Source organism: Pristiophorus japonicus, chromosome 21 (genome assembly GCF_044704955.1).
Source record: "Pristiophorus japonicus isolate sPriJap1 chromosome 21, sPriJap1.hap1, whole genome shotgun sequence".
NCBI classification, from domain to species: Eukaryota; Metazoa; Chordata; class Chondrichthyes; family Pristiophoridae; genus Pristiophorus; species Pristiophorus japonicus.
The window spans coordinates 61437578-61464580 of NC_091997.1; the positions used below are offsets into that span (position 1 = coordinate 61437578).

At 46.8% G+C, this 27003-nt stretch overlaps 1 protein-coding gene across 3 annotated transcripts in view; it reads right to left on the reverse strand.

Moving 5' to 3' along the window:
• Nucleotides 1–27003, reverse strand: part of LOC139234017 (thrombospondin type-1 domain-containing protein 4-like) — a 343337-nt gene that overhangs the window by 21153 nt on the left and 295181 nt on the right. For all 3 annotated transcript variants that reach the window (XM_070864853.1, XM_070864851.1, XM_070864852.1), the window contains 2 exons: nucleotides 17297–17470; nucleotides 11519–11698 (listed from right to left, as the gene is read on the reverse strand). In XM_070864853.1, the coding sequence (XP_070720954.1) occupies nucleotides 11519–11698; nucleotides 17297–17470 (354 nt within the window). The remainder of the gene's footprint in view (nucleotides 1–11518; nucleotides 11699–17296; nucleotides 17471–27003) is intronic.

Genomic DNA, 27003 nt, shown 5'->3' on the forward strand with positions numbered 1-27003 from the left:
AGAGTCGGTGAGTCGGTGGGTCGGAGAGCCGGAGAGCCGGAGGGTCGGAGGGTCGGAGGGTCGGAGGGTCGGAGGGTCGGAGAGCCGGAGGGCCGGGGTCAGGGTTAGGGGAGATCGCACGGCTCTGGGGGAGGAGAATTCTGCTGTGTGACATCACAGGTAAGGCAGGTAAGTGCTTGGTAGTGATTGTGGGCTAAGTTTTTCTTTTAGATTTACATATAGCATATAACTAAATACTAAAAACTAACCTTTATTTGTTGAACTAATTTAATAAACTACTTGATTAACACTAAACTAATTAATTAAATAATACAATGGGAGAACAGGAGACATGTTGCTGCAGTAATATGTGGGAGCTGCTGGACGTTTTGGTCCAGGGCGACTACATCTGCGGTAAGTGTCTGCGACTCGACGAACTGTGGCTCCGAGTTGAGGAGCTGGAGTCCAAGCTACAGACATTGCAAGACATCAGGGAGGGAGAAAGTTACCTGGACCTTTTGCTAAATTATTTGGAGCTGTCTTTTCACTTGTTAGCAACAGAATTTTAAATCCCGTTACAACGGTTTCTCGTTGGATCCGTGTACGGATAATCGAGAGTTGCTTGTAGTTGCAGTTACGGAGACGTGGTTGCAGGGTGACCAGGATTGGGAACTGAATATCCAAGGATATTCGATATTTAGGAAGGACAGGCAAAAAGGAAGAGGGGGTGGTGTGGCGTTGTTAGTAAAGGATGAAATCAGAGCAATAGTGAGAAAAGATATTGGCTCAGAGAATCAAGATGTAGAATTAGTTTGGGTGGAGCTAAGTAGCACCAAAGGGCAGAAAACATTGGTGGGAGTTGTCTATAGGCCTTCAAACAATAGTGGTAATGTAGGTTATTACACAAGACAGAGTCTCATGGGATTGGAGGTAATATATTAGCATGGATAGAGGATTATTTAACGGACAGAAAACAGAGTTTCGGGATAAATGGATCATTTTCAGGTTGGCAGGCTGTAACTAGTGGGGTGCCACAAGGATCAGTGCTGGGGCCTCAGCTATTTACAATCTATATTAATGACCTCGATGAAGGGATCGAGTGTAATGTATCCAAGTTTGCTGACGTTACAAAGCGAGGTGGGACAGTAAGCTGTGAGGAGAACACAAAGCGTCTGCAAAGGGATATAGATGGACTAAGTGAGTGGGTAGTAAGGTGGCAGATGGAGTATAATGTAGGGAAATGTGAGGTTATTCACTTTGGTAGGAAGATTCGAAAAACAGAATATTTTTTAAATGGTGAGAAACTTTTAAATGTTGGTGTTTGGAGAGATTTGGGTGTCCTTGTGCAAGAAACACAGAAAACTCGCATGCAGGTACCACAAGCAATAAGGAAGACAAATGGCATGTTGTCCTTTATTGCAAGAGGGTTGGGAGTATAAGACTAAGGAAGTCTTACTACAATTGTACAGGGCCTTGGTGAGACCACAGCTGGAGTAGTGCACAGTTTTGGTCTCCTTATCTAAGGAAGGATATACTTGCCTTGGAGGCGGTACAATGGAGGTTCACTAGATTGATTCCTGGGATGAGAGGGCTGTCTTATGATGAGAGATTGTGTAGAATGGGCCGATACTCTCTGGAGTTGAGAAGAATGAGAGGTGATCTCATTGAATCATACAAGATTCTGAAGGGGATTGTCTGGGTAGATGCTGAGAGGTTGTTTCCCTCAGGCTGGTGTGTCTAGAACTAGGGGGCAGTCTCAGGATAAAGAGTAGGTCATTTAAGACAGAGATGAGGTGGAATTTCTTCACTCAGAGGGCTGTGAATCTTTGGAATTATTTGTCCCAGAGAGCTGTGAACGCTGAGTCTCTGAATATATTCAAGGCTGAGATAGATAGATTTTTGGACTCTAGGGAAATCAAGGGATATGGGGATAGGGCGGGAAAGTGGAGTTGAGGTCGATGATCAGACATGATCTTATTGAATGGCGGAGGAGGGTTGATGGGCCTTAGGGCCTACTCTGCTCCTATCTCTCATGTTCTTATGAAGTGATTAGTGACAGAGGGAAGTTGAGGAGTGTGAATGGGGAATAGGGTTGGGTTATTGGTATTGCTCTTAAATTATTTGTTCATGTTCCCTTCAGAAATGGGCTGTCCAGGCCGATGCCTCCTTCCCTCCTCCTCCTCCTCCTTCCCTCCTCCTCCTCCTCCTCCTCCTCCTCCTCCCTCCCTTCCTTCTCTTCCTCTCCTCAGCTTCTCGCCTGATAATTGGCAATTGCTGTTCGCTCGTGATGACAAGGGTGTGCAGCATGTAGCGTACCAGGACAAATCTTCAGACCCGCTCAGCCTCCAGAGCGGACCAGGCAACTGAATCGTTGCTTCAGGACACCAATGGTGCGCTCTGTAAGATTTCTTGTGGCTGCATGACTTTCTGTAAATGCCTGCTGTACATTATCATCATCATCATCATCATAGGCAATCCCTCGGAATCAAGGAAGACTTGCTTCCACTCTTAGCATGAGTCCTTAGGTGGCTGAACATTCCAATATGAGACGCTAGGGACTCCCAGGTGTCGGTGGGGATGTCGCACTTTATCACGGAGGCTTTGAGGGTGTCCTTGTAACGTTTCCTCTGCCCACCTTTGGCTCGTTTGCCGTGGACGAGTTCTGAGTTGAACGCTTGCTTTGGGAGTCTCCTGTCGGGGCATGCGGACAATGTGGCCTGCCCAGCGGAGCTGATCAAGTGTGGTCAGCGCTTCAATGCTGGGGATGTTGGCCTGGTTGAGGACGCTAACGTTGGTGCGCCTGTCTTCCCAGGGGATTTGCAGGATCTTGCGGAGGTATCGTTGGTGGCATTTCTCCAGCAACTTGAGGTGTCTACTGTACATGGTCAATGTCTCTGAGCCATACAGGAGGGCGGGTATTACTAAAGCCCTGTAGACCATGAGCTTGGTGACAGTTTTCAGGGACTGGTCTTCAAACACACTTTTCCTCAGACGGCCGAAGGCTGCACTGGCGCACTGGAGGCAGTGTTGGATCTCATCATCAATGCTTGCTCTTGTTGATAGGAGTCTCCCGAGATAGGGGAAGTGGTCTACATTGTCCAGGGCCATGCCGTGGATCTTGTGGTTTGGGGGGCAGTGCTGTGCGGCGAGGACAGGCTGGTGGAGGACCTTTGTCTTACTAATGTTTAGCGTAAGGCCCATTCTTTCATACGCCTCGGGAAATACGTCGACTATATCCTGGAGTTCAGCCTCTGTGTGTGCATAGACGCAGGCGTCGTCCGCATACTGTAGCTCGACGACAGAGGTTGGAGTGGTCTTGGACCTGGCCTGGAGACAGCGAAGGTTAAACAGCTTCCACTGGTTCTGTAGTTTAGCTCCACTCCAGCGGGGAGCTTATCAACTGTGAGATGGAGCATGGCAGTGAGGAAGATTAAGAGGGTTCGGGCAATAATGCAGCCCTGCTTGACCCCGGTCCGGACATGAATTGGGTCTGTGATGGATCCATTGGTAAGGATCACGGCCTGCATGTCGTCGTGGAGCAGGCGGAGGATGGTGACGTACTTTTGGGGGCATCCGAAACGGAGGAGGACGCTGCATAGACCCTCGCGGTTGACAGTGTCAAAGGCCTTTGTAAGGTCAAAGAAGGCCATGTATAAGGGCTGGTGATTTTCCCTGCAGCTGTTGCACTGCAAAGATCATGTCCGTTGTGACCTGTAGGGGACGATATCCGCACTGTGACTCCGGGAGGAGCTCCTCAGCCAAAGGGAGAAGACGGTTGAGGAGGACTCGAGCAACGACTTTCCCAGTGGCTGACAGCAGGGAGATTCCTCTGTAGTTGCCGCAGTCGGACTGGTCCCCTTTTTTAAAGATGGTCACGATCACTGCATCTCTGAGATCTCCCGGTATGCTCTCCTCCCTCCAGATGAGAAAGATGAGGTCATGTATTCGTGCCAGTAGTGCCTCTCCGCCATACTTCAGTGCGTCGGCAGGGATTCCATCCGCTCCCGTAGCCTTGTTGTTTTTTAGTTGTCTTATGGCCTTTTCTACCTCATGCAGTGTTGAGGTTTCACTGAGGTAGTGGCAGGTAGCATGCTGCGGAATGGAGTCGAGAACACTCGAGTCAAAGGCAGAGTCTCGGTTAAGGAGATCTTCGAAGTGTTCCTTCCAGCAGGCCCTGACAGCCTCGGTGTCCTTGATGAGTGTTTGCCTGTTCTTGGTCAGGAGTGGGGTGGGGCCTTGGGAGTTTGGGCCGTAGGTGGTCTTAACTGTGGTGAAGAATCCTCGCACATTATGGCTGTCGGCCAGCTGTTGTAACTCATGTGCTTTTTCCATCCACCACCTGTTCTTTAGGTCCCGGGTTTTTTGTTGGACCTTAGCCTTTAGCCGTCTGTAATGCTGCTTTGCTGCTCCCGAGTTGGGTTGCTGTTTAAGGTTCAGAAATTCCCTGCGCTTGCAGTCTATTAGTTCTTGAATCGCCTGATCATTCTCATCGAACCAGTCCTGGTGTTTTCTGGTTGAGTGAACAAGCGTCTCCTTGAAGACACTGGTTATGGAGGCCTGGAGGGCAGACCAAGCGCTGTGGGCATTCTGCGTCTCTGGGTCATCAAGACACGCCAGGTTAGCTGTGAGGCGCTGGCTGTATAGGGCTCTCTTAGCTGGGTCCTTAAGTGCCCCGGTATTGACTTTTTTGCGGCACTGCTTCTGCTGCCCCCTTCGCTTTGGGGCTATGTTGATGTCGATGATGGATCGGATTAGGCGGTGGTCCGTCCAGCAGTCGTCAACTCCTGCCATGGCGCGGGTGATGCGCACATCCTTGCGATCCCTGGCTCGGACGATGACATAGTCGAGCAGGTGGCAGTGCTTGGAGCGAGGGTGTTGCCACGACGCCTTGTATTTGTCCCTCTGGCGGAACAGGGTGTTGGTGATGAGGAGTTCATGTTCTAGATATTTTGTCAGGAGTAGGCTACCGCTGGAGTTGGCTTTCTCTACCCCCTCTCTGCCAATCACGCCTCCCCAGAGGACTGTATCTTTGCTGATCCTGGCTTTGAAGTCACCGAGGAGGATCAGTTTGTCTTCCGCAGGGATGCGGGACAGGGATTTTGAGAGGTTGGAGTAAAAACCCTCTTTGGCCTCATCTGTTGCACCAAGTGTTGGGGCGTACGCACTGATGACTGTGGCGCATTGGTTCTGGGATAGGGTGAGTCGGAGAGTCATGAGGCGTTCGTTAACCCTGCAGGGGGAGTCTTTGAGGCCGTCGAGCAGCTCGTTTTTGATGGCGAAGCCGACTCCGTGAAGGTGGCGTTCTGCCTCTGGTTTCACTTTCCAGAAGGTGGTGTAACATCCACCTTGTTCCTTGAGCTGGCCTTCCCCTGCCCGCCGGGTCTCGCTTAGGGCGGCAATGTCGATATCAAAGCGTCTAAGTTCCCGGGCAATTATGACGGTTGTAGTCCATGAGGGTCCTGACGTTCCAGGTCCCAAACTTCACGTTAGGGGAGTGGAAGATGCCTGTGTGAGTTCTTTTAACGTGGGGTGGTCGTTGTACACCGGCTACCACACGGGCTTAGCTGAGCAAGGTCTTGGTCCAGTGGCAAAGGGGTCCAGGATGACTGGAGACCAGGCACTGCTGTATGAGCCCAATTGCCTACGGCGAGATGTTGGCCACAGGCTGGGCGCACCTACCACCGCCTACTGTACACATGGGCGGGGACTGCCAACCAGAGCCATGTGGTAAACAGAGAGCCCTCGTCACCCAGTAGCTACCCTTTGGTTTGCCGTGAGGGTTGAAATACAACTGGCAGGGGACTGCTGCAGCGTGAATGCAATGTGACTGGCCATTGGCCTATCGTCACAAACCAGTTGCATGTTGAGGGAATGGAATTCCTTTCAATTTAGGTACATGGCCGAGTTGACATGACACGCACCCAAAGCAATGTGCGTGCAGTCAATGGTACCCTGCACCTTGGGGAAGCCTGCAATCCTTGCAAACCTTTGTGCTCGCTTCATCTGCTTCTCTCTTATCAAGAGGAAATGAAATTAAGTTATTTCTCTTTGCATACAGAGCCTCAGTGACCTGCTTTATGCAGCGGTGCACGGCAAACTGCTGCTAATATCTCCAGCAGCAGCCTGGAAGGAGCCAGACATATAAAAGTTGGTAGCCACGGTCACTTTCACAGCCACTGGGCAATGCGCTCCTTGCACGACTCTGAGGTTAGAGTTGCGTCTACAGCAGTCGGCAGGTTTCAGTGACAACCTATTTAGTGAAGCGCAGACGTCTCAAACATTTGTCATCCCTGAAGTTCACGTAAGCCTTGAAGTCAGCAAAAAAGTACTTCAGCACTTGCCACAACACCCTTGTAGACGCTGGAAACTTTAAACAACTATAGAAAGCACGCAAAGCTTGTATAATTGCAGCAATAGCCAGAAGAAATAAACCAGCAACTAACCTGTAAGTAGTTGATTATCCCTTTAAATAGCGCTGCTGGGGGTCCTTCATGCTGCTTAATGTCGTCTTCAGTTGTGTGAGATTAAAAGACGACGTAGGCTGAAGCGTGAAGCTCCAAAATGGCAGTGTTGGGGTCAGAATTGCACGCTGATTGACTTCATTATCTGCCTGCTCTGCATGCTTCTGGCAGACGTTATCGCACTAACCCCTTTACCAATATGGCGGCCGGCGCACTTTGTATCAGAAATGTGCGCGCGTGCCACGGGTGCCATTTTTGAACCTTAAGGGGGTTCATAGCACCTAAAAATGAGTGCTACCGAGCCCAATTTGACAGTCAGGTCTGGGAACTAAATATACCAGGTTATATGGTCTACAGGAAAGATAGGGAAAATGGCAGAGGGGAAGAGGTAGCCTTAGCTATTAAGAATAAAATCACTTTAGTGATAAGAGAGGATTTAAAGAGAGGTAAGCAGCCAGTGGAGACCTTCTGGGTTGAATTAAGAAATAGAAAGGATCTAAGACAGTAGTGGGAGTTGTTCATAGGCCCCCCGGAAGCAGCTGTGAAGTGCTAGATTGTATAATGCAGAGAGCAGACAAGCGTGTAGTAAAGGCAGAGTGGTATTAAACTTTTATATAGACTGTCACTGTCAGAAAGGTAGTGCGTTTCTTGAGTGTGCCTGCGATAATTTTTCAGACAATATGTCAGCTGTGGCTCAGTGGGTAGTACATTAGCCTCTGAGTCAAAAAGTTGAGAGTTCAAGTTCCACTCCAGGAACTTGAGCACATAAATTTTGGCTGACACACCAGTGCTGTCTTTCGGATGAGACGTTAAACCGAGGCCCCATCTCCCTCTCAGGTGGACGTAAAAGATCCCATTGCACTATTTCAAAGAAGAGCAGAGGGGAGTTATCCCAGTGTCCTGGTCAATATTTATCCCTCAATCAACATAACAAAAAGTAGATTATCTGGTCATTATCACACTGCTGTTTGTGGGAGTTTGCAGTGCGCAGGTTGGCTGCTGAGTTTCCCACATTACCGCAGTGACTACATTCCAAAAGTAGCTACACAAAAGCAAAATGCTGCAAATGCTGGAATCTGGATTAAAACAGAAAATGTTGGAAATCTCAGCAGTTCAGGCAGTATCTGTGGAGAGGAAGCAGAGTTAATGTTTCGGGTCGATGACCCTCTGTCAGAACTGGAGAGTGTTCGGAAAGAACGGATTCTTAACCTGCACTGAAAGGGGGCGGGGAATGAAGGACAAAAGGGAAGGTCTGTGATAGGGTGGAAGGCAGGAGAGATTAGAGAGACAAAGGTCTCCCTTGTGTTCTTTCCTCCCCGGCCCCTTTCAGTGCAGGTTAAGAATCCGTTCTTTTCAAATACTCTCCAGTTCTGATGAAGGGTCATCGACCCGAAATGTTAACTCTGCTTCCTCTCCACAGATGCTGCCTGACCCGCTGAGATTTCCAGCATTTTCTGTTTCTGTTTTTATTCACTGGCTATAAAACGGGGTCGTGAAAGGCGCTATATAAATGTAAGTCTTTAATTCTTTCTTTCTAGAGGCAATGAGGGGCCAAGCCATAGTACATTGAGTAATGAGACAGATTTAGGCACAGCCTAACTGTGCGTGATCATTTATCAAATAGCAATCAGAACATGATCGAGTTCAACACAGCGTTTGAAAGGGAGAAATGTGAAGCAGCGTCACTGCGGGGGGTCAGTGGGTGCGATTGGTGGCGGGTTGGGTTACAAAGTGTGTCGGGACCCCGCTGTGAACCTGCCGCCAGGCGCCTTTATAAAATGTCGAGTCTGTCAGTGCTGAGCAGAGCCAACACGGAGCGGCAAGTGAGCCAATTAAAATCATTTGTGGCTTGTTTACAGCCACTTAGCAATAGTTTTTTCCCAGCTGTTTGGATGTGACAGGTAGCCCACCGGTTTCCCGCTGCACCTAGACCTTGTCTGTGAGGCTGAGGTGGGAGATCAGTGGAAATTGGATCAGCTGATGAGTTGACAGCTTCAAATGTCAAGTCAAAGCTCCCAGCTGATTGAGAAATGTTCCCTTAACCACTAGCTTCTCTAAACTGCATTTCCCCAACAGATTCAGAATGCTGCAAGACTTTACACAAGTCTCCATCCAGTCTGATCTCATTGCCTCTCCCACCATTGACAGATCGCTTCGGTCACCTCTATTTCACCTGACATCTATTCCATCAGCATGGGTGCCCTTGGAATCTTCTCATCTTGGTCCTCAGAATCCCACCACGATCAGCCCCAACACCAGCAGCACCAGGCACACCAGCAGAACCAACCTTCTCCGCAATCAACTGATGCTGCACAGGATTATCATATCATCATAGGCAGTCCCTCGAAATCAAGGAAGACTTGTTTCCACCCTAAAAGTGAGTTCTCAGGTGGCTGTACAGTCCAATACGGGAATTACAGTCTCTGTCATAGGTGGGACAGACAGTGGTTGAAGGAAAGGGTGGGTGGGGAGTATGGTTTGCCTCACGCTCCTTCCGCTGCCTGCGCTTGATTTCTGCATGCTCTCGGCGATGAGACTAGAGGTGCTCAGCACCCTCCCGGATGCTTTTCCTCCACTTAGGGCGGTCTTTGGCCAGGGACTCCCAGGTGTCGGTGGGGATGTTGCACTTTATCAGGGAGGCTTTGAGGGTGTCCTTGAAACCCACCTGGGGCTCGCTTGCCGTGTCGGAGTTCCGAGTAGAGCGCTTGCTTTGGGAGTCTCGTGTCTGGCATGCGGACAATGTGGCCTGCCCAGCGGAGCTGATCGAGTGTGGTCAGTGCTTCAATGCTGGGGATGTTGGCCCGAGCGAGAACACTGACATTGGTGCATCTGACGCGGATGATGCCTGCGTCTGCGCACATTCAGAGACCGAACTCCAAGCCATGTCAACACCTTTACCGAGGCGTACGAAAGCATGGGCCTTACACTAAATATCCGTAAGATAAAGGCCCTCCACCAATTTGACCCCCCCCCCCCCCCCGGTCATCAAATTCCACGGCGCGGCCCTGCAAAACTTGGACCATTTTCCATACCTCGGGAGCCTACTATCAGCCAGGGCAGACATCGATGACTGGGTCCAACACCACCTCCAGTGCCCCAGCGCAGCCTGAGAAAGAAAGTGTTTGAAGACCAGGACCTCAAATCCAGCACCAAGCTTATGATCTAAAGGGCAGTAATGATACCCGCCCTCCTATATGGCTCAGAGACGTGGACCATATACAGCAGCCATTTCAAAGCGCAGGAGAAGTACCATCTGCGCTGCCTCCGCAAGATCCTGCAAATTCATTGGGAGGATAGACGCGCCAACGTCAGTGTCCTTGCCCAGGCCAACATCCCCAGCATCGAAGCTGCACAGGACATAAGGCATCAGCACCTGACCACACTGCTGCCTGGCAAGCCAGGGATGGCCACATCATAGTCAGATTTACTTCACGTGACGCCACATGATGCGCCAGGTTCATCATGATGCACCCCACACTAGCACCATAAAGCATCCCTACAAATGCCCAAGGCATTCCTTTCACACTCAGCACCATTGCAGAGATACTATTATGTTTCACCATTCTCTGAAACTCACTAAGCCACTTCTGAAGATGCACAGAAATCTGTCCAAGAACGCAAAGTGTTGAAAATAAAAGTTTCAATGTTTGACAGCACATTAACAGAAACTCTACATGAACATCGTATAAAACACCCATTTGGTATGATTGCACTAGGATGGGGGTGAGTGTGAAGGCTATTGAGTTGGGGATGCGATAATGTAGGTAGAGAGGGATGGGTGGAGTTGCAAGATAAGTTGGTGCGTGTAAGGATGTGCAGGAGTAGGGTAGGGAAGGCAGAGTGATGGGGATGTGATGAGAGGCACAGCAGGATGAGGTTGAGTGTGGCTTTGTACTAACGTTGGTGATCTACTGATAAGCATATGGAGAGAGTCATGAGAGCGCCTGGGTGTAGCCCTGCACCGCTTGTCCAGCACCTCAATGCTGTACAACACTGACAGCACAAATGTCAAAGGAAAGTTGGCCATGGTCCTTTTAACGAAACTGGCTGAATCAAATGACATCACTGGACCCCCTTCCTCTAATTGGCCACGAAACGTGCTAGGCGGGCTTAACAAGCCCAATCACGGTAAATTAATTTCAGAGGCTGGGATGGAGACAGCAGCAGGGTCGGGACCCGCCACCGATGACGCCTGCCATGGACCCCCCCGAGGTTCGCAAAATCCAGCCCTAAAATTGTTGTGTCACATAGAACATGTGTTTGGGCTGCCAGCTACTTATGTACGAAGAATGAATGGGCAGGGTGGCATCTCTTGTGATTCCATGGGAAACTGCCTTTGGATGGTTAATGGAAAATTGAACAAGGAAGTTGTGGAGTGAACAAATTATTGTACAAAGCCGAGAGAAAAGGGAAAGTTGTGCTTGGCGAGATCACTTTAAGGAATATCTGAAGACAATCTGGCAGCTGTGAAAACTAGTTTGATGGAAGGCAAGGACAAGAAGAACGTTACAGTTGAGAGGAGTGACAGTAGAAGTGACAGCCTTATCAACCACAGGCAAGGGAAATTCTTAGCAGAAGACAAGAATATTTCAGAAGTTCTGCTGTAGAAAATAGAATCACTAGAGTAGATCTGACAGAAAAACTACGAGAAAAGGTTTCAAACAAGGTGGGAAGATGCATATTCTAAGTGGTAGTCGGATCCTTTGGGCTTGTAATAGATACTTGCGCAATGCTCAATGTTCAGGTAGAGAGAATGAGACAGAGGGAGAAGTTCAGGAAGGTGAGGAAAGCGTCTGATATAAAACACAAAGTTAAAGCATGAGTGGAAATAAGAACAGTCAATGAACTTTTACAGATCAAAGCAAAAGTAGGAAGCAGCACCTAAACAATCATCAAGGTAACAGAGAAAGAAATTAGGAAATGCTCTAAGTCGATTTGAAACAAGAAATGTTCCACATTTCCTGAGTTTTATACTTGCTTTTAATTCCAATTTCCCAGCATCTGGACCTACTATTCATGTGAAGGGGATTGTTCAATTAATATACACTGAGAAGTACTCAATCAGACTTGATACTCACTGCGCTCCATTCAGTATAAAACCACTTTGCACCACATGGCTTGAGGTAACAGGATTGCTGAGTAGGAGGTCTGTTCAGAGCAGCGCATTCATAAGAATTCACCACTGCAAAATTGTCTTGTGTTTTTCTGATGCATATCACATCCCGATACTGGGTCCCATTGCTGCATTCAGTAGAACACTACGACAGAGAGTGGGGAAAAAATACATTTTAGAACCAGAGCCTCAAAATATTGTGTTACAAGATTTTGTAAAAGTCTAAATTCACAATGTAAGTTGTGGGATAAATTTAGTGCAGGAATGGAACATTTTTCCAACATTTCCCATCCAGGACTGGCTTTTCTTTAGCTCATCCTATAGCCTGCTGTCCCAACCTGCCATGATCGTCACCCTAATTTCCTTAGTCGGGGCAATTACGTATTCATGGTGAGCTCCCAGAAGAATTTCCCTCAGCAAAACATTATTTTAAATTATTTGTTCATGGGATGTGGATGTTACTGACAAGACCAACAGTTATTGCCCATCCCTAATGACCCCTTGAGAAGGTGGTGGTGAGCCACCTTCTTGAATCGTTGCAGTCTATGTGGTGAAGGTGCTCCCACAGTGTTGTTAGGGAAGGAGTTCCAGGACTTTGACTCAGCAACGATGAAGGAACGGCCGATATATTTCCAAGTCAGGATGGTGTGTGACTTGGAGGGGAACTTGCAGGTGATGGTGTTCCTATGTACGTGCTGCCCTTGTCCTTCTAGGTGGTAGAGGTCGCGGGTTTGGGAGGTGCTGCCAAAGAAGCCTTGGCGAGTTGCTGCAGTGCATCTTGTAGATGGTACACACTGCAGCCACGGTGCGCCGGTGGTGGAGGGAGTGAATGTTGAAGGTGGAGGATAGGGTGCCAAACAAGCGGGCTACTTTTTCCTGGATAGTGACGAGCTTCTTGAGTGTTGTTGGAGCTGCACTCACCCAGGCAAGTGGAGGGTATTCCATCACACTCCTGACTTGTGCCTTGTAGATGGTGGAAAGGCTTTGGGGAGTCAGAAGGTGAGACACTCGCCGCAGAATATCCAGCCTCTGAGTTTCTCTTGTAGTCACAGTATTTATGTGGCTGGTCCAGTTAAGTTTCTGGTCAATGGTGACCCCCAGGATGTTGACGGTGGAGGATTTGACACTGGATTGCAATTGAATGTCAAGGGAAGGTGGTTAGACTCTCTCTTGTCAGAGATGGTCATTGCATGGCACAAATGTTACTTGCCAATTATCAACCCAACCTTGGATGTGGTCCAAGTCTTGCTGCACGTGGGCATGGACAGCTTCATTATCTGTGGAGTTGCGAATGGAATTAAACACTGTGCAATCATCAGTGAACATCCCTGCTTCTGACCTTATGATGGAGGGAAGGTCATTAATGAAGAAGCTGAAGATGGTTGGGCCTAGGACACTGCCCTGAGGAACTCCTGCAGTGATGTCCTGGGCTGAGATGATTGACCTCCAACAACCATAACCACCTTCCTTTGTGCTATGTTTGGACCAAGGCTGTAATGATGTCTGGAGCCGAGTGGTCCTGGCGTAACCCAAAATGAGCATCCGTGAGAAGGTTGTTGGTGAATAAGTGCCGCTTGATAGCACTGTTGACGACACCTTGCTGATGATTGATAGACTGATGGGACAATAGTTGGCCGGATTGTATTTCTCGTGTTTTTTGTAGACAGGTCATACCTGGGCAATTGTCCATTGTCGGGTAGATGCCAGTGTTGTAGCTGTACTGGAACAGTTTGGCTAGAGGCGCGGCTAGTGCTGGAGCAGAAGTTCTCAGCACGACAGCCGGGATGTTGTCAGGGGCCCATATAGCCAGTGCACTCAGCTGTTTCATGATATCACATGGAGTGAATCGAATTGGCTGAAGACTGGCTTCTGTGATGGTGGGGATCTCAGGAGGAGGCCAATATGGATCATCCACTTGGCACATCTGGCTGAAGATGGTTGCAAATGCTTCTGCCTTGACTTTTGTACTCGCATGCTGGGCTCCGCCTTCATTGAGGATGGGGATATTCATGAAGCCGCCTCCTCCCATTAGTTGTTTAATTGTCCACCACCATTCACGGCTGGATGTGGCAGGACTGCAGAGCTTTAATCTGATCTGTTGGTTGTAGGATCACTTAGCTCAGTCTATAACATGCTGCTTCCGCTGTTTAGCATGCATGTAGTCCTGTGTTGCAGGTTCCCAGGTTGGCACCTCATTTTGCGATACACCTGGTGCTGCTCCTGGCATGCTCTTCTGCACTCCTCATTTAACAGGGTTGGTCCCCTGGTTTGATTATGGTAGAGTGAGTGATATGCCGAGCCATGAGGTTACAGATTTTGGTGGAATACAATTCTGCTGCTGCCGATGGCCCACAGTGCCTCATGGATGCCCAGTTCTGAGTTGCTAGATCTGTTCTGAATCTATCCCATTTAGCACGGTGGTCATGCCAAACATAATGGAGTGAAGACGGGACTTCATCTCCACAAAGACTGCGCGGTGGTCACTGCTACCAATACTATCATGGACCCCACCCAGGGTGCATTCTGTGCCCTTGCTACCCTCAGTGCTTCTTCCAAGTGGTGTTCAACATGGATCACCATGATTGATCAGCTGAGGGAGGGCGGTAGGTGGTAATCAGCAGGAGGTTTCCTTGCCCATGCTTGACCTGAAGCCCACTCTCTCTCGATTGTATACCTCTGGTGGGTCTGTCCTGCCACTGGGACAGGATGGTGATGGAGGAGTCTGGGACATTGGCTGAAAGCTATGATTCTGTGAGTACAAAGGAACATAACATAAGAAATAGCAGGAGTAGGCCATACGGCCCCTCGAGCCTGCTCCGTCATTTAATAAGATCATGGCTAATCTAATCATGGACACAGCTCCACTGACATTTGACGATGTCGGGCTGTGGCTTGCCTACTCTGTGGGGCAGCTATCCCAATTTTGGCACAAGTCCCCAGATGTTAGTGAAGTGGTCATTGCAGGGTTGACTGGGCTGGGTGTGCCGTTTTCGTGTCCAAAGCCAGGTGGACCGTCCAGTTTTATTCTTCCTTTTTCCTACAGAAAGCAGGAAACTATAGACCAATTAGACTAACATCTGACATTGGGAAAATGCTGGAGTCCATTACTGAGGAAGTAGCAGCAGTTATATTTAGAAAATCATAATACAGTCAAGCAGAGTCAACATGGTTTTATCAAAGAGAGATCATGTTTGACAAATTTGCTGGAGTTCTTTGAGGATGTAATGAGCAGGGTGGATAAAGGGTAACCAGTAGATGTTGTGTATTTGGATTTCCAGAAGGCATTCGATAAAATGCCACATAAAAGGTTACTGCACAAGATAAGAGGTCACGGGGTTGCGGGTAATAAATTAGCATGGATAGAGGATTGGCTAACTAACAGAAAACAGTGAGTCAGGATAAATGGGTCATTTTCAGATCGACAAACTGTAACTAGTGGGGTATAATAGGAATCAGTGCTGGGTCCTCGACTATTTACAATCTATATTAATGACTTGGATGAAGGGACCGAGTGTAATGTAGCCAAATTTGTTGATGATACAAAGATAGGTGAGAAAGCAAATTGTGAAGAAGACACAAAGAATCTGCAAAGGGGTATAGACAGGCTAAGTGAGCGGGCAAACATTTGGCAGATGGAGTATGATGTGTGAAAATGTGAGATAGGAAAAATAAAAAAACAAATTATCTAAATGGAGAGAGATTACATTTACAAAATGCTGCGGTGCTGAGGGACCTGGGGTCTTTGTGCATGAAACACAAAAAGTTAGTATGCAGGTACCGCAAATAATCAGGAAGGCAAATGGAATGTTGGCCTTATTGCAAGGGGATAGAGTATAAAAGCAGAGAAGTCCTGCTACAACTGTACAGGGTATTGGTGAGAACTGGAGTACTGCGTAAAATTTTGGTCTCCTCATTAAGGAGGGATATACTTGCATTGGAGAAGGTACACCAGGTTGATTCCTCAGATGTAGGGGTTGTCTTATAAAGAAAGGTTGAACAGGTTGGACCTATACTCATTGGAGTTTAGAAGAATGAGAGGTGATCTTATTGAAACGTATAAGATTCTGAGGGGCTCGACAGGGTAGATGGAGTGTGTTTCCCCTCGTGGGGAATCGAGAACTGGAGGCATAGTTTCAGAATAAGGGGCCATCCATTTAAAACTGAGATGAGGAGGAATTTCTTCTCTCAGACGGTTGTGAATCTTTGGAATTCTCTGCCCCAGAGAGCTGTGAAGGTTGGGTCATTGAATATATTTAAGGTGGAGATACATATTTTTGAATGATAAGGGAGGCAAGGGTTATGGGGAGCGGGCAGGGAAGTGGAATTGAAGCCAAGATCAGATCAGCCATGATCTTATTGAATGGTGGAGCAGGCTCAAGAGGCCAAATAGCTGATTCCTGCTCCTATTTCTTATGTTCTTATGTAACTGAGTGGCTGGCTAGGCCATTTCAGAGGGCTGTGAAGTGTTAACCACATTGCTGTGGGTCTGGGGTCACAGTCTAAGGATAAGGGGTAAGCCATTTAGGACCGAGATGAGGAGAAACTTCTTCATCCAGAGAGTGGTGAACCTGTGGAATTCTCTACCACAGAAAGTTGTTGAGGCCAATTCACTAAATATATTCAAAAAGGAGTTAGATGTAGTCCTTACGACTAGGGGGATCAAGAGGTATGGCGAGAAAGCAGGAATGGGGTACTGAAGTTGCATGTTCAGCCATGAACTCATTCAATGGTGGTGCAGGCTCGAAGGGCCGAATGGCCTACTCCTGCACCTATTTTCTATGTTTCTATGTTTCTATAGGCCAGACCAGGCAAGGACGGCAGATTTCCTTCCCTGAAGGATATCAGTGATAACAAGGGAATGGTAGCATAGTGGTTATGTTACAAGACTAGTAATCCAGAGCCATGAGTTCGAATCCCACCAAGGCAGCTGGGGAATTTAAATTTAGCTAATTAAATAAATCTGGAATAAAAAGCTCGTATTAGTGACCATGAAACTATAGATTGTTGTAAAAACCCAGCAGCTTCACTAATGCCAAATTGTTGCTGATCTTGCTGCTACCATCAGAAAACTGGGAGGAAGGTAGTGAAAGATTCATCTTTCATTGTCTAGACACACACACAGAATGGCTGACTGTACGATGTACCAAAAGGATACTGATCCCCGTGGAACTGTAGCCAGCAGGACCAAAGAGCAATGGTGGAGGGAGAAAATCAGAATTGAAAAACTCCATCATTGTGCTTCATTTGCATATGTGACTATATTTACCTAAAATTAAAGTTTTCTGTAATAACTGGAAGAAAGCACTGCCCTCTTGTTAACTAACTTTTTAAATAAAGCATTCTATTAATATTGAAATTAGATAACTTTCATTTGCTTCTATAAATTTTGTTAACTTTAATTGGGTCTTCTCCATAATGAAATGTAAGAATAATTCATACCATTTCATGAATAATGTTAGCCGCAGAATAATTTATATTTTCAAGAATGTTTTTTTAAATCTCAAGAGGCTTGAATATGTGTACGTTTTGTCTTATTGTGCCCTGGCAAACCTCGCCCATTATCAGAGGAAAAGGGTGCCAGTTAATCAGTCACCAGAAGAATATTTGGAAATGCAAGCAGGAGCGACTGCTGTATATTAAATGGCTGCCCATATTCCTTCTGGAATGATCTAGGTAGATTATGTGCCTACATTGCCAGAGGTGGGAATGTTATGGATGCATGTTAGTTGTCTGTCTATCTCACCTGACTCCAATGTCCAGTGAACCACTGGATATGGCTGCCACATAAAGTGGTGCCACATCTCATTGTGTCTGATGGTCGCTCATTCCCACACCCTTCCAATGGTAGACTGCTGATGTGATTGTTTAGGCAGATGACAGACCTGCTCCTCATTCCTTCGCCACACTCTACTGAACACTAGAAATAGCAACAGTCTATTATCATAAAGTGTACAGTACTGTACCAATCTATATCATATACTGTACAATATACTCAGCATGTTGTGGTATACATCATATACAACACTGTACTATATCATTCTATATCTATATTGTACTAAACCATTCTATATCATATACTGACTGTACCATACCATTCCATATCATACATTGCACTGTATTATACTATTCACTATCATATACTGACTGTATCCCATTAAATATAATATACTGACCACAATACACCAATCTATATCATACATTTCACTGTACTTATGCCATCAATATTACATAGGTAGTTTACTATTTAATATAATAAAATGTACATTGCACTTTCAATATATACTTATTATACCATTCAATATATTGATTGTACTGCAACAATTAAAATCACAAACCATACTGTACATAAGAACATAACAGGACTCGGCCATTTGGCCCCTCAAGCCTGCTCTACCATTCAATAATATCATGGCTGATCTGATCTTGGGCTCAGCTCCACTTCCCCGCCCGCTTCCCATAACCTTTTATTCCCTTATCGCTCAAAAATCTGTCTATCTCTGCCTTAAATATAGTCAATGACCCAGCCTCCACAGCTCTCTGGGGCAGAGAATTCCACAGATTTACAACCCTCAGAGAAGAAATTCCTCCTCATCTCAGTTTTAAATGGGCAGCCCCTTATTCTGAGACTATGTTCCCTAGTTTTAGTTTCCCATATGTGGAAATATCCTCTCTGCATCCACCTTGTTGAGTCCCCTTATTATCTTATATGTTTCGATAAGATCACCTCTCATTCTTCTGAACTCCAATGTGTAAAGGTCCAACCTACTCAACCTGTCCTCATAAGTCAACCCCCTCATCTCCAGAACCAACCTAGTGAACCTTCTCTGAACAGCCTCCAATGCAGTATATCCTTCCTTAGACACGGAGACCAAAACTGTACTCTAGGTGTGGTCTCACCAATACCCTGTACAGTTGTAGTAGGACTTCCCTGCTTTTATACTCCATCCCTCTTGCAATAAAGGCCAACATTCCATTGGCCTTCCTAATCATTTTCTGTTCCTGCGTACTCACTTTTTGTGTTTCAGACACAAGGACCCCCAGGTCACTCTGTACTGTAGCACTTTGACATTTTTCTCCATTTAAATTATAATTTACTTTTTTATTTTTTTCTGCCAAAGTGGATAACCTCACATTTTCCCACATTATACTCCATCTGCCAAATTTTTGCCCAATCACTTAACCTGTGCATATCCCTTTGCAGATATACCATTTGTAAATATTCTGGGATACTTGACAATTCGAAAGGACAGACTGAAAGGAAAAGGAGGTGGGGCAGCACTGTTAATAAAGGATGAGATCAGTGCGTTAGTGAGCAACGATATTGGCTCAGAGATCAAGATGTTGAATCAGTTTAGGTGGAGATAAGGAATAATAAGGGGAAAAAGTCGCTGATGGGCGTAGTCTATAGGCCCCTTAACAGTAGCTCAAGAAATAATGGAGGCTTGTAATCAAAGAACAGCAATAACCATGGGCGATTTTAACCTTCATATTGATTGAACAAAGCAAATCAGCCACGATAGCCTTGAGGAAGAGTTCATAGGGTGTATCCAGGATAGTTTCCTTGAACAGTACGTTGCGGAACCAACCAGGGAGCAAGCTGTCTTAGATCTGGTACTGTGTAAAGAGACAGGATTAATAAATGATCTCCTAGTAAAGGATCCTCTCGGAATGTATGACCATAACATGGTTGAATTTCAAATTCAGTTCAAGGGTGAGAAAGTTGGATCTCAAACTAGGGTCCTGAGCTTAAATAAAGGAGATTACAAAGGTATGAAGGCAGAGTTCGTTAAAGTGGACTGGGAAAATAGATTAAAGAATGGGATGGTTGGTGAGCAGTGGCAGACATTTAAGGAGATATTTCATAACTCCCAACAAAAATATATCCCAATGAGAAGGGATAACCATCTGTTGCTAACTAAGGAAATAAGGGATGGTATCAAATTGAAAACAAGGGCATACAATGTGACCAAGACTAGTGGGAGGCCAGAGGATTGGGAAACATTTAAAAGCCAGCAAAGAACAACTAAAAAATGAGGGATGATAGATTATGAAAGTAAACTAGCACAAAATATAAAAACAGATAGTAAGAGTTTCTACAGTTACATAAAAAGGAAAAGAGTGGCTAAAGTAAATGTTGGTCCCCTAGAGGATGAGACTGGGGAATTAATAATGGGGATCAGGGAAATGGCAGAGACGTTGAACAAATATTTTGTATGGTTCTTCACGGTAGAAAACATGAAAAACATCCCAATAGTGGATAATCAAAGGGGTATAAGGAGGGAGGAACGTAATACAATCACTATGAAGTAGAACTCGGTAAAATAATGGACTAAAGGCAGACAAGTCCCCTGGACCTGATGGCTTACATTCTAAGGTCTTAAAAGACGTGGCTGTAGAGATAGTGGATACATTGGTTGTAATCAACTAAAATTCCCTGGATTCTGGGGTGGTCCCAGCGGATTGGAAAAGCGCAAATGTAACGCCCCTATTTAAAAAAGGAGGCAGAGAGGAAGCAGGAAACTACAGACCAGTTAGCCTAACATCTGTCGTTGGGAAAATACTGGAGTCCATTATTAAGGAAGCAGTAGCAGGACATTTGGAAACGCATGATTCAATCAAGCAGAGTCAGCATGGTTTTATGAAATTTGCTGGAGTTCTTTGAGGGTGTAACGAGTAGGGTGGATAAGGGGGAACCAGTGGATGTGGTGTATTTGGATTTCCAGAAGGCATTCGATAAAGTGCCACATAAAAGGTTACTGCACAAGATAAAAGTTCACGGGATTGGGGGTAATATATTAGCATGGATAGAGGATTGGCTAACTGACAGAAAACAGAGAGTCGGGATAAATGGTTCATTTTCCGGTTGGCAAACAGTGACTAGTGGGTGCCGCAGGGATCAGTGCTGGGGCCTCAACTATTTACAATCTATATTAATAACTTGGGTGAAGGGACCGAGTGTAATGTAGCCAAGTTTGCTGATGATACAAAGATGGGTGGGGGAAAGCAAATTGTGAGGGGGACACAAGAAATCTACAAAGGAATATAGTCAGACTGAGTGGGCAAAAATGTGGCAGATAGATTATAATGTTGGAAAATGTGAGGTTATCCACTTTGGCAGAAAAAATAGAAAAACAAATTATAATTTAAATGGAGAAAAATTGCAAAGTGCTGCAGTATTAACATTAACATCACATCAGTTGTAGGGAAAATGCTAGAGTTTATTATAAAGGATGTGATAATGGAACACTTAAATAATATCAACAGGATTAGACAAAGCCAACATGGATTTATGAAAGGAAAATCATGTTTGACAAACCTACTGGAGCTTTTTGAGGATGTAATTGATAGAATAGATAAGGGAGAACCAGTGGATGTAGTGTATTTATATTTTCAGAAGGCCTTTGATAAAGTCCCACATAAGAGATTAGTGTGAAAATTTAAAGCACATAGGATTGGGGATAATGTATTGGCATGGATTGAAAATTGGTTAACTGACAGGAAACAGAGAGTAGGAATAAACAGGTCTTTTTCGGGGTGGCGGGCAGTGACTAGTGGAGTACCACAGGGATCAGTGCTTGGGCCCCAGCTATTCACAATATATATAAATGTGATTTGGATGAGGGAACCAAATGTAATATTTCCAAGTTTGCTGACGACACAAAACTAGGTGAGATTGTGAGTTGTGAGGAGGATGCAAAGACGCTGCAAGGCGATTTAGATAGGTTGAGTGAGTGGGCAAACACATGGCAGATGCAGTATAACGTGGATAAATGTGAAGTTATCCACTATGGTAGGAAAAACAAAGACTAAGTATTACTTAACTGGTGATAGCTTAGGAAGTGTCGATGTACAGAGGGACCTGGGTGTCCTTGTACACCAGTCATTGAAAGCAAACATGCAGGTGCAGCAAGCAGTTAGGAAAGCAAATGGTATTTTGGTCTTCATTGCAAGAGGATTTGAGTACAGGAGCAAAGATGTCTTACTGCAGTTATACAGGGCCTTGGTGAGACCGCACCTGGAATATTGTGTGCAGTTTTGGTCTCCTTACCCAAGAAAGGATATACTTGCCATAGAGGGAGTGCAGCGAAGGTTCACCAGAATGATTCCTGGGATGGCAGGACTGTCGTATGAGGAGAGATTGGGTCGACTGGGCCTGTATTCACTAGAGTTTAGAAGAATGAGAGGGGATCTCATTGAAACGTCTAAAATTCTGACTGGGTTGGATAGACTGGATGTGGGGAGGATGTTTCCCCGGGCTGGGAAGTCTAGAACAAGGGGTCACAGTCTCAGGATATGGGGTAGGAAATTTAGGACCGGAGATGAAGTGAAATTTTTTCACTCAGAGGGTGGTGAACCTATGGAATTCTCTACCACAGAAGGCTGTGGAGGCTAAGTCACTGAATATATTTAAGAAGGAGATAGATAGATTTCTAGACACTAAAGGCATCAAGGGGTATGGGGAAAAAGTGGGAATATGGTGTTGAGATAAAGGATCAGCCATGATCATACTGAATGGCGGTGCAGGCTCAAAGGGCCGAATGGTCTACTACTGCTCCTATTTTCTATGTTTCTAGAACAGAGGCACCTGGGGGTCCTTGTGAATAAACCACAAAAAGTTAGTATGCAGGTACAGAAAGTAATCAGGAAGGCAAATGGAATGTTGGCCTTTATTGTAAGGGGAATAGAGTATAAAAACAGAGAAGTCCTGCTACAACTGTACAGGATATTGGTGAGGCCACACCTGGAGTACTGTGTACAGTTTTGGTCTCCGTATTTAAGGGTATACTTACATTGGAGGCTGTTCAGAGAAGGTTCACTCGGTTGATTCCGGAGATGAGGGGGTTGACTTATGAAGATAGGTTGAGTAGGTTGGGCCTATACACATTGGAATTCAGAAGAATGAGAGGTGATCTTATCGAAACATATAAGATAATGAGGGGGTTCGATAAGGTGGATGCAGGGAGGATATTTCCACTCATCGTGGAAACTAAAACTAGGGGACATAGTCTGAAAATAAAGTGGCCGCCCATTTAAAACAGATGAGGAGGATTCTCAGAGGGTTGTAAATCTGTGGAATTCTCTGCCCCAGAGAGCTGTGGCGGCTGGGTCATTGAATATATTTAAGGGGGAGATAGACAGATTTTTGAGCGATAAGGGAGTAAAGGGTTATGGGGAGGGGGCAGGGAAGTGAAGCTGAGTCTATGATCAGATCAGCCATGATTGTATTAAATGGCGGAGCAGGCTCGAGGGGCCAGGTGGCCTACTCCTGCTCCTATTTCTTGTGTTCTTATGTTCAAACTTGAGAGAGGTCATAAAAGGCGGTCAAGCCTATCCCCACTGAGGGCCTGTAGTTCCCTGTCTTCCCCTCCATATATTAGTAATCTTCACAATGTCACTCTGATGACATTCCTTGGAAGATAAACATATTGATGAATATACCTTAAGTTAATTCTGTATATTATTTTACAATTGTCTTTCCTGTGCCTTCAACGGCAGATTGCAGATCTTCCACAGAACTTCCAGGAAGAAACTCACCTGACATCCCATCATAGTCCAAGGCTTGGCACGTAGCAGCCCAGTTACATCCATCTGGGGGAGGGGGGCGATGGTGGGGGATCTAGGTAGAGAGTATGAGGTGAGCAGAGATTTATTCACTGACGAGTGGGGTAAAAGATGCAGGAGCAGGTAGAAGAGGGGGCAGGACCCTGCTTTCGGAGCATGATAAACTGGTGCAGCTCTTGGGTAATGTGCTTTGCTGCTTTCATAATATAGCAGCGTGTGGTGGAATACACATCCCGGGAGTGAGGGGTTTGCTGCAGACATGCTTGGAGCGGCTGGCAGTCTTGGGTTATCTGATGGATGATTTCACTGCTGCAATACAGATCTTTGTTTGCAGTGTGGCCTCCTTTATGGACGGTTCACAGGGAATCTCGCTCATATCATGAGGGAACCAATGGTTAGTGACACTCCTGCTCCAGATAATTCCAGTTCCACACCAGCTAGCCTTCCACCTCAAACTGCAGAGGAGGCTGGAAGCAGGGAGGTCTACAGCCAGAAGACAGCACTTTTGGTGGGGGGGGTGAAATTACCGCTCCCGATTGGGGGCGGTAACCTTCCGGAGTTGGGACTTTTATTGCCCAGCCAGGAAGTTATGCCACTGACGTGGAATTGGTCCTACCGCCCCTCAAAGGAAGTGGAGCGGTGTGTCCGGCGCCCTGCGTCCCTTGGGGACGGTGCCCGAGCAGTAGCGCGGGACTGAGGCCAGCACTATGTGGATACTCCACGTAGCGTTAGCGCACTACAATGCCCCTCCCCTTCCATTAAAGGGGAGGGCTGCCGCACACTCTGCACGGCCTTTTGATGTCGCCACTGGACCACCAGGCCAGCAGCCTGGCACCCAAGACGGACTGCCGAGCTGCCAGATAGCGGCCGGATCCACGACAAAAAAAGATGGCAGCCCGGGGCACTGCAGGCCTCCCCTTTAAACAGCGGCCCGGAGCAGATGTCGGCCATCTTCGTGACCTGCGAAGCTGACGGTGACATCCACCTGTGGCAGCCTCGCGGAGCACTTTCCCCTGCGGTGCGTCAAGGCGCCGGTGCAGGGTCGCCGTGCACGGCAAAGACGGCTACACAGTGGCCCAAGGTGTTAACCCCGTGGTACAGCGAAGCCAGAAAAGCACCTCCCAAACCTCCAGGGCAATTTCCTGGGCAGAGATAGTGTCTCCTCTCCTGGTCAAAAACCGGTAACGGAGCTAAAAAAAAGGTGCAATTTCGCCCCTTTAGTGTCCTGATTCTCTGGGAGCTCAGTTAGGTCCCAGAGAGTGACTTCACCAATTAGCTGCCTCCCCCTAGTCCTGTTCCTGCCTCAAGGAATCACTTAGAAGAAGCACAAAAGACATCTGCTGTTAGGAAGGGGAAGCATCGTTAGTGGAAGAATTCGTTAGACACTGATAATGTTATGTATGTAACTATGTAATACTTGCCACCAGAGGGCGCGACTGTTGGAGTCCTAATGGTCACCTGCACACATGTGCAGGGCCAGTATAAAAGGTTGGCTGCCATGTTGTTTAGACACTCTGGAGTTGTAATAAAGACTAAGGTCACACTAAGTTTAGCTTCACTGTACTCAGCCTCGTGGAGTTCTTCTATACACAACAATTGGCGACGAGTAACAGAATAAGAACCTTCACGCAACCATGGCTGCCATTGGAATATTAGAGAGATTCATAGAGGGTGATGATTGGGAAGTCTTCAATCAAGCGTCTCGACCAGTACTTCGTGGCCAACGAGCTGGAAGGAGACACTAACGCGGCCAAGTGCAGGGCAGTTCTCCTCACCGTCTGTGGGCCTAAAATATACAGCCTCATCAAGAATCAACTCGCACCGACAAAACCAAAGGAGAAGAAATATACAGAGTTGTGCACTCTGGTTCGGGACCACCTCAAGCCGAAGGAGAGTATCCTCATGGCCAGATATCGTTTTTACACGCACCATCGCTCCGGGGGCCAGAACGTGGCGGATTATGTCGCCGACCCGAGACGCCTCACGGGACCTTGCGATTTTGGAGCTGTGTTGGGGCAAATGCTGCGTGACCTTTTTCGTGCTGGGCATCAGCCACGAGGTCATTCTTCGAAAGCTACTGGCTACTGAAACCCTAGACCTGAGCAGGGCCATCGCGATCGCCCAGGCATGCATGGCCACGGGCGATAACACCAAACAGATATCTTCTCAACATCGAAGCTCACCGGCAAGTACTGTGCATAAAATGATGTCGGTAGCAGGCCGAACTGCATATGGCAGGGCCTATACGTCTGCGGCTGCAAGACCTGTGATGATTCAGAGTCCGGGGTGAATGTGAATCTATTAGCACCGTGTTGGCGATGCGGGGGTAATCATTGGGCCCATCAATGTCGGTTCAAGCACTACGTGTGCAAACGTGCTGCGACACACCATGCGGCAGAGGATGATCGATCCGGTGTGGATCACGCAGCACAGGCAACTCAACCGGAGGAAGAAGTGTATGGGGTACATACCTTCATCATTAAGAGCCCTCCTATAATGCTGAAAGTCAAATTAAATAGAGTTCCAGTATCCATGGAGTTGGACACAGGTGCGAGTCAGTCAATAATGAGCCAGAAGGCTTTTGAGAAACTGTGGGGCAATAAAGCACAAAGACCCAAACTGAGCCCGATTAATGCAAAGCTGTGTACCTACACCTATACCAGTCATTGGAAGTGCGGCAGTGAAGGTACCGTACGATGGAGCTGTGCATGACCTATCATTGTGGATTGTTCCAGGCAATGGCCCAACGCTGTTCGGCAGAAGTAGGCAAGAAAAGATTCGATGGAATTGGAACGACATCAAAGCACTATCTTCAGTGGATGAAGTCTCGTGTGCTCAAGTGCTGAGCAAGTTTCCCTCGCTATTCGAACCAGGCATCGGCAACTTCACAGGCGTCAAGGTACAGATCCATCTAGGCCTCAATGCACAGCCCATCCATCACAAGGCTCGGGCGGTTCTGTACATGATGAGGGAGAAAGTCGAGATCGAACTGGACAGACTCCAACACGAAGGAATCATATCGGCAGTCAAGTTCAACGAGTGGGCCAGTCTAATTGTTCCAGTGTTTAAAAGCGATGGCACAGTCAGAATCTACGGAGACTACAAGGTAACGATTAACCGAGTCTCGTTACAGGACCAGTATCCACTACCCAAGGCAGATGACCTGTTCGCAACATTAGCGGGGGAAAGTCATTCGTCTACATGACACAGGAACTGGCTGAATCTTCGAAGACTGACGTGCATCAATACATACAAAGGGCTGTTTGTATACCACAGGTGCCTTTCGGGATTCGCTCGGCTGCAGCCATTTTCTAGAGAAACATGCAGAGTTTGCTGAAATCTGTTCCATGCACCGTTGTGTTTCAAGACAACATCCTGATCACTGGTCGTGACACCATCGAACATCTACACAACCTGGAAGAGGTTCTAAGTCACCTAGACAGAGTGGGACTCAGACTGAAACGCTCCAAGTGTGTTTTCCTGGTGCCAGAAGTCAAATTTTTGGGGAGAAAGGCTGCAGTAGACAGTATCAGGCCCACGGATTCAAAGACAGAGGCCATCAAGAATGCATCCAGACCACAGAATATGACAGAGCTGCGTTCATTCCTGGGATTCAACTGTTTCGGTAACTTTCTACCTGGGTTGAGCACGTTGTTAGAGCTTTTGCACATGTTGCCAAGTAAGGGTGACAACTGGGTTTGGGGCAAATCTCAAAACACAGCCTTTGAGAAGGCCAGGAACCTGCTATGTTCAAATAAGTTACTTGTACACTATGACCCATGTAAACATTTAGTGCTAGCTTGTGACGCCTCATCATACGGGGTCGGCTGTGTGTTACAGCAAACCAATGTATCGGACAACCTTCAACCGGTTGCATACGCATCTAGA